Source organism: Spinacia oleracea, chromosome 5 (genome assembly GCF_020520425.1).
Source record: "Spinacia oleracea cultivar Varoflay chromosome 5, BTI_SOV_V1, whole genome shotgun sequence".
Lineage (NCBI taxonomy): Eukaryota > Viridiplantae > Streptophyta > Magnoliopsida > Caryophyllales > Amaranthaceae > Spinacia > Spinacia oleracea.
This window is the reverse complement of record NC_079491.1, coordinates 102999262-103008011: the sequence shown is the minus strand read 5'-3', so window position 1 is coordinate 103008011 and position 8750 is coordinate 102999262. Positions and strand designations below refer to the sequence as shown.

The 8750-nt window shown below is 38.9% G+C and overlaps 1 protein-coding gene across 1 annotated transcript; it reads right to left on the bottom strand.

The window, feature by feature from the left end:
- Window positions 1-5119: 5119 nt before the first annotated feature.
- On the bottom strand, window positions 5120-8545 carry LOC130460980 (uncharacterized). The gene is made up of 2 exons (XM_056828825.1): window positions 7542-8545; window positions 5120-5272 (listed from the first exon to the last, which is right to left on the bottom strand). Exon 1 carries the CDS (start codon window positions 8060-8062, stop codon window positions 7571-7573), a length of 492 nt encoding a protein of 163 aa, XP_056684803.1. The 5' UTR covers window positions 8063-8545; the 3' UTR covers window positions 5120-5272; window positions 7542-7570.
- Window positions 8546-8750: the final 205 nt, after the last annotated feature.

Below are 8750 nucleotides of genomic sequence, written 5' to 3'. Positions count from 1 at the left end.
GCAGATCAGTAGCCAGCTTAGCTGCCACAACTTTGAGATTGGGACCTTGCGCCTGCTCACTCTACCATAAACAACATTGAAGTTCAGGTGTTGCTGCAGATCAATCCAGATCAACATTGAAGTCAAGGTGTTGCTGCAGATCAATCCAGAGCAACCCAATTGAAAGAATTAGCCAAAATTGCACAAAAATAAATAAATAAAACAGTAATTAAGATCTGTAATAGGCTTCATAACCAACACATGTCGATTATTAAAGAAAAAAGGTAGGGAAATTTGCAGCAACAACAGAAAAGCGAATCATAGCATGCTTATCTCTTAATGAAAAACAAGGCTAAACAACAACACCTATTTCAGTCAATGAATATAATTTTGAATAACATAAACCATTATAACCCAATGTATTACCATGAAGCATAAACATTAAACACCAATGGTCCAATACAATCATAATCCACACACATTTCATACCAAGCTTGAGTCAAGTAAACTGATACATTTACCAAAATATGAATCTCTGAAGTCTAAAATGCAATAATGAAGGCATTCCCCATTATATTAATAAACCGTCAAATAATTGTCCCCAAGTTAAATTAACAATCAAAATCGGAAAAAAATCAAACCCTAACAATCAAAATCGGAAAAAATGTATCAATTAACACAAAAAATAAGAATAATTTATATAATCAAACCCTAAAAATACGAAATTAGGGGAAAAATCAAGAATTGACTGAAAGCAAACCCTAAAAATACGAAATTAGGGAAAAACAAATACAAAAAGTTAGAAAACTATACCTCCTCAAACAGATTCGCGCACGAGAGAGTAAGGGATCGAAATACTTGGGACTGAGACGGCGAGAACAGAACGCGATGGGGGAGAAGAGGCGAGAACACAGACCCATCGCCGAAGACAACGACGCAGGGCCGAGCAACGCCTGAGTTCGACGGCTGCTGAGTTCGACGGCTGCTGAGTTCGACGGCTGAGTTCGACGTCGGCTGAGTTCAAAGGCTGAGGTCGAAGGCCAGATGCTTGGAGAGAAGGAGTCGAGCAAATTTTCACAAAAACCAAGACGAATTGTCACCCAATTTCAACAATTACTTGCAAAAAACCCAAAAAAACCACGAATTAGAGAAAACTTAGAACAAAAAAGGGGGGATTCAGAAAAAAGCGTCGAAATGGGAGTTACCTGGGGAAGAAACCGCGGCGAGAAAACGGGGGAGAATTCACGAAAAGGACCTCAGAATTGGGGGAATATGGCGGAGAAAGAAGGGATTTAGGAGAGAGAAAAAGAGCAGATGAAGAAGAAGAAGAATGAGGAGGTGAGAGAGTACGCAGTGTTAGAAATGGCTTCACGCAGGGAAAGCTGAGGGAAGAAGAGGGAGTACTGAGCGTGGATATGGTTCTCGAATTAGGTCCTTAGGTTTGAGATGAAATGTTTTTCTTAATTAGCTTTGCAGCGAATTTTTTTTATTGCAGGGGGCTTTTATCTGTACGCTGCAAAATAAATGGGCTATTGCAGGGGGCTTTTACTTTGTACGCTGCAAAAAACTCTCTTGCTGCGGGCAATTAATTTGTACGCTGCAACAACCCTTTATAAAGTTTGACCCGCGTTGACCTACTGGTTGTTGAAGCGTATTATTACATGTACGCTGCAACAAGGGGGTTGCAACAGGGGTTTTTTCTACTAGTGCTAGTGGGCGAGCGATTGGGTTTGGGACAGGTGTACTACTAGCGAAAGTGCCGAGTGGACAACATTCGAAGTGTATGCACCCCCCGAGTGGCGATGGGTATCCTTAGTCCCAACTCCCGAGATGAAACACACCAAGAGAGCCAAGATTCGTTATGCGGTTCTGTCCGTTCACATTAGTATGCTGATTTTCAGGTCGTCCCAACATGATAAGGAAATAAACGCGGAGTAGGATCGTTTCACCCTTCGGCTATTTTGATTACCTACGAACACTAGTATTTCATTAAAGTTCCCCAGTGGAGTCGTCACTGTGAGGGGGTCGAAAAAGCACGAGGCTAATGCGTGACCTCGTCCCTCGTGGGCGTGACGTCGTCAGATCAAGTGTAGTTAGATTTCCTGTGAGTTTACACCCAATCGACTAGTAATATAGTAGTCGCCATTCATTTTTTAACGACAATGAGAAAAACTAACAAAACCCGGTTATCGTGATATAAAGGGAGTGCAATTATGTTCGACCACGACGGCCATAGGTTCCCTTGTGATCTCTGGTGTGGGCATTGCTCAACGTACACCCGCAGGGCAGAGATTGAGAGTTCGGGGGACTGTGACTACCGAGAGGAGTGCTCATCGATAACTCCAGAGGCAGGTTATCCTTACTAGCTCAGCATAAATAATTGAAGGGACATGCGTTAAACTATTAAACTATTCTGAATTGATTTTAGCAATATTCAACACATAACACTAAATCGATCGTGATTATCTTATTTAGATTGATTTAAGGTGCCTAGCATGATAATTCAATTGTCCAAGGTATTATCTTATTAGGCGTGATAGACCAATCAAGTTAATAGTTCGACAATTTTATAAAAGGGTAATGAAAGCGATTAAATCATATGAGGGACACATTACAACGCACCCTTGAGAGGTGCGTTACGGTTCTCAGAAAACTAACCACTTGGCTTTGCTATTTCTCCTTTTATTTAATGAACCTCGGGTTTCCAAGCAATGTTCCAGTATTTAGGCTTAATTCATCAGCTACAAAGGGCAGGATGCGCTATGTTCGACTTTTGGGTCGATTGCGACAGAACGCCGGATCAATTTCGCAGCGTGAGGCTAGGCTAGAGTCAATACTCAGGTTATGGAATTGTGTGTCCTCTTCACGTTGGTTTTGAGGCTGTATTTATAGGGAAAGAGTTTGTGGAAAAACGTTTTTAGAATACGAATCCAAAAAGAATTTGGAGACGACACGGCCCTAGGCATTTTCAGCGCCCAGGGCTGGGCGCCGAAGATTTCGGCGCCCAGAACCAGGCGTTGAAAATGGGATCTGGGCCGAGTTTTTTGTTAGATTTGGACTCTTAGAACGCGGAGCTTTTGAGACTTATCCGAGTCTTTTAGTGCGTATTAACTTTATGACGGAATTCGTCTGGGCCTGTTACGAACTCTAGGTTCGTTAGGATTTTAATTAATACGTAACTCTTACTTTCGAATTATACCAGGAATAGAATTCCTTTTGCAAATTCTATCTATTTTAGGATTTATGTTGGAGTGCAACACCTAGTTATGACAGATTTCTATCTTTTATGACTTTGACACTTTTAACAACTACCTTTTACGGAAGTTACTATTGTAGACACCTACTTTTGTCCCCATTCCCGAAAGGGAAAGGTTTGATGATGAAAATGGAAATCTCCACTTGACAACGCATCTCCTATAAAATAAACGAATCTCAATTCCCCTTTTCATTTCACCCGAAACCTGCTATTTATGGAAACCTGCTAAAAATAGTAACTGCCGTAAAGCTTCTAAAAGTGGCAAATCATAAAGGATAGAAACCTGTCAGAATTAGGTGTTGCATTCCAACATAAATCCTAAATGAGATAGAAAACTGCGAGAATCCTATTCCTAATATGATTCGAAAATAAGAGTTACGTATTAATTGAAATCCTAACGAGCCTAGAGTTCGTAACGGGCCCAGACGCATTCCGTCACGAAATGGATACGCGCTAAGAGACTCGAATTAATCTCAAACTCTACGGATTTCAGGAATCCGAATCTGACTAAAGAAAACAGCCCATACCCTATTTTCAACGCCTAGCTCTGGGCGCCGAAATCTTCGGCGCCCAGGCCTGGGCGCTGAAAATACCTGGGTACGTCTTTTTTTTCCTAATTCTTTGTGGATTAGAACTCTGCAATTCTATCTTTCCACGAACTCTTCCCTATAAATAGGCCCCTAAATTCGACGTGAAAGGAACACACAACAACACATAATTATATTCTGAGTATTGACTCTAAACCCCTTAGCCTAAGCCTCTCGCTGCGAAATTGTTCACGCGTTCTGTCGCAATCGATCCATAAATCGAACAGAACGTATCCTGTCCCATAATTGAGATTTGTTAAATTAAAAGGAGAAATAGCAAAGTCAAAGTGGTTAGTTTTCTGAGAACCGTGACGCACCTCTCAAGGGTGCGTCGTAATGTGTCCCTTTTCGATGATTTAACTGCTTTCCTCGCCCTTTTTATGAACTGTTAAACTAACCTAATCTGATTGTTCTATCACGCCTAACAAATATAATATTTTTGGGAAATCGGATTATCATGCTAGGTCCCTCAATGCTATTTAAATCAGATAATCACGATCTAATTAGTATTATATGTTGCATATTGCTAAAATTAACTCATACTTCCTCCGTTTAGTTATAGTTGCACCATTTGTAAATGGCACAAGATTTTAGGAGAAAAAGAAATGCATGTGAGGGGTAGTGGTTAGCAAAATAGATTAGAAATTAATCAAAAGGCATGCAAGTGGGCTCTGGTCCCCACTGACTTTTCATGTGGATTCATTAAACAAAATTGGGGGTAAATTTCAACTTCCCTCCACTTGCATACTTTTTACATGCAAAAAGTACCTTTTCCCCCCAAATATTTCAGTTGCCCACAATTTCAAAGTTTAACTTTTTGGTAAATTTCAACTTCCCTTCACTTGCACACTTTTTACATACAAAAATTACCTTTTCCCCCCAAAAAATTCAGCTGCCCACAATTTCAGAGTTATTTTTTTTGTAACTGCCACCCTTTTACAAGTCCAATATCTAAAATTAAATTACACTTTTCATTACCATTTTCCACAACTTATCTCAAACATTTCTCTCTCATTCACTCAGCACACACATCACAATTTCAGTGTTTGCACTTCATCTTCAATGGATGATGATTGTTGGTTTGAAGCCTTGGTTGCTTCAAATGGGGTTGGTGATTATATGTTCATCGATACAGACGAGTTGATGCAACTTGAAATGGAGTACGATGTTGCAATTTACATAGAAGAAAATCAAATGCAAGATGAGTTTGAAGAACAAATGATGCAATTTGAAGAAGACATGACGCATTATGAAGACGATCCAACATATGAGTTGGATTCAACTATTTCACCTGAAGAACTACATAGCCTGGAAGAGCAGATGAACCACTTTGAAGATGACATGACAGAAGAAGAAGAAGACACATGGTATGTGACAGATTCTGAAGGTGAGGAAGATGAAGTTATTCCGCCTCTGTTTGTGGATACAGCTCTAAATCTTAGGAAAAAACCTGAATTGGGAAACAAAAACAGAGCACACATAATCAGGGACTGCTTGTCAGCTGCAACAAATTTAGAGCTACCATGGGGGAAAAGGAAGCAAATTGCAGAGAAGTGGAATATTCATAGAAGCACACTTTACAGATTATGGTCATCAGCAAAAATTCAAGCAAGTCAAGGGTTGGACATTAATGTGCAGACCAAAAAGAATCTATGTGGTAGAAAATCAAAGATAAATGATGAAGAACTGTTAAGGGCTGTTCCCTTAGAGAAAAGGACAAGTTTAAGGATGTTTGCAGGAGCGTTAATGGTTAGTGTAGCCACTGTTTTCAAGCTTATGAAGAGGGGTATTTTGAGGTCTCATACAAATTCCACAAAACCCAAAGTTACTCACATTCACAAATTACAAAGGTTGCACTTTGTTTTAGGTAAGATCTTACCAAGGACTGTGAATCAAGTACCCAGGTTTTCTTACTTGTACAACATGGTCCACATAGATGAAAAGTGGTTTTTCATGAGTAGAGTAACTCAAAGGTTTTACTTGTTGTCCGAAGAGGAAGACCCATACAGAGCAGTTCAATATAAGAATCACATGCTAAAGGTCATGTTTATGGCAGGCATAGCAAGACCAATTATCACACAAGATGGAGAAGTATTATGGGATGGCAAGATAGGGATATTCCCCTTCACGAATGAAGTTCCAGCCCAACGTAGCAGTAAGAACAGAGATAAAGGCACAATGGAAACCAAAACGATACAACACATTACAAAGCCAATCATCAGGGAGCTCATACTCACTCAGTTGCTGCCAGCAATCAGGGAGAAGTGGCCGGATTTTGGGTGCAAAACAATCTGGATTCAGCAAGATAATGCAAGACCCCACATAGAAGTCAATGATCCAGAATTTATAGCAGAAGCTTCAAAAGATGGGTTTCAAATGCATCTTGTATGTCAACCCCCTCAATCCCCAGATTTAAACGTGCTTGATCTAGGATTTTTTAGGGCAATACAATCTTTACAACACCAAAAATTCCCCAAAACAGTTGATGCTTTGGTTACAAATGTAATAGAAGCATATGCATGTTATGATCCTAAGATTATTAACTACACTTGGTTGCAACATATGTACTGCATGGTTGAGATACTTAAGGTGAAGGGAGGGAACAATTACAAAAGCCCTCACAAAGGTAAAAAGAGGTTGGACAGATTGGGTCTTCTACCAAGTACTGTCATAATTCCACTACAGTTGGTAGAAGACACCGTCGATTACCTAAATGAAGGCATTGTCTGTTTGAGAGCCAACAACAATGAAGATGTACCAAGTTCAAGGGAAACAGATGGTGCAAGCACAAGTGGCAGTGGGGGTATAAGAGACAACAACGAAGCTGGACCAAGTTCAAGGGCAACAGATGATGCAAGCACAAGTGGCAGTGGGGGTATGTAATTAGTACTCCGTAGCCGACTAAATTTTTTGACATGCTTAATGTGTGACGATGCAAATGTTTGGTAAGCATTATGTTTAAAATTTTAAAGTAATTCTTATTAATGTTTTTCTTTTGTAAAATCAAAGCTTAATTTTCACATCATTTTGTAAAAGAAGCATGTGGAATGAATATGTTAGAGCTGAGATATCTCACAGTCAAAGCAGAAGTTATAATCTCCATATATGTCTACTGAGTACTCTTATTTGACTATTGTTATCTCACAATCAAAGCAGAAGTTGTAAGGATGGCTATTGGTAATTTAATTTTTAGACCAATATCGTATTTAGAATCTCTTTATTTTACACTAATGATGGTTCCTCTCATAATAGCATTTGATTACTCTTTTTTTTACAGCAATTTGATTACTCGTACTACCGTACTACTCAAATCCCTACTGTCATCAAAGTAACTCATAGCTAAGCAATTTATGATTGCAACCTCCAATTTAACTTTTAACTATTGTGCTTCAACTGATTCTCTCTTACAAACTACGGAGTAATATGCTACTGTTTCATTCTCTGATTCTCTCTTACAAACTACGGAGTAATATGCTACTGTTTCATTCTTTTTTTTTAGTTGTACTTAAACTAGTTTTTAAATCAAAATGGAGTAGTAATACGAGACCATATCTCACTACTCAATACTAATATCATCCTTTTTTGGGATTTATGAGGTCAACAACACCATTCTTTTCTTTTTAATCATTAGTGAAATAATATATGAGTGAAAAAATTAACCAAGCATAACTACTTAGAGGTAACAGATAAACAAGAAACACAAAACAAATTAGCCATACTTATCTGGAAGGAAGCACCGAGAATCCGATCAGGGTTGTGTTTCATCAGAGTCCACTTCGTAATTAGATTTAGGACCACTAATCTTTGACATATATCGGACACGATTGGGCTCACATTCCCAACAATCAAGAGACCAACTTTTAGGAGGTGTATCATGAGCAACCTCTTCCTCAAGTTGTGTTGGGTGAGAAGGTGTTGAGGGAACAAATTCTTCGTCATTATCATCTGATTTCTCACCAACATCATCAGCTTCAATTATCCAATTATGATTGTGGGCTTTCGGTTCCGCGCGAAGACCATATGGTCGAGCAACATCCTGATGGAAAACTTCAGATTGCTCGTACGGTCTATTCACGAATGGTTCTTCATCAGAAAGATCTGGGTCCTTGGGCTCATCCTTGTCAGTAATTCGAGGTTTCTTAGGATACTTTGTATGTCTTGTAAGATATTCATCGTCACTCTCCGAACTATAGCAGAAGTAGAGAGGAACCTTGAAGTCTAAGGGTGAATAATTATCCATGAAAAGAAAATCAAACACGGGTGAATAAAACAACCGAGAATCACGATTCAGATTTTATGGCTACTCATATTTGGGGTAAAAAATCTGGGGTTCTTGGGTATTTTAAATTGATGGGTACTAGAAGAAAATGTGAGAAATTTGAGAAAGGAAAGTGTTAGAGTTTGAAGGATCAGAAGATCATAACCGAAAAATTGAGAAATTTCAAAAAAAAAAAATTGGGAAGAGGAGAACGAACCAGATCTTGAGCTAGATAAGAGGAGATAGAAAACAGACTCTATTTCTCTATCAATCAATTTGATGATTCTTCATCGGAAGGTCGACAATTTTGATTTTACATTGGAAGCTCCTCAAGATCTGGTTCGAAAATTTGATGCTCTGGTTTTTGAAGAACAAGGGTCTTTATTTTTGAAAGGGGAAGCCAGATAAGAGGAGAGAGAGAGAGATTATAGGCTGGTACTGTTGGAATAGGGAGGGAGAGATTTATGGAAGTAATTAATGTTAGTGGTTGGGAGGATGTTATTAATTTAGTAGGGCACAATAAATAAGGGTGATCTAGTCTTTTTCATAATAAACACATACTATAAAAGGAAATGGTGCAACTATTTTGATATTTCCGAAAATGGAAAGCGATGCAACTATAACTAAACGGAGGAAGTATTAGTTTAATAGTTAACACATGTCCCTTCAA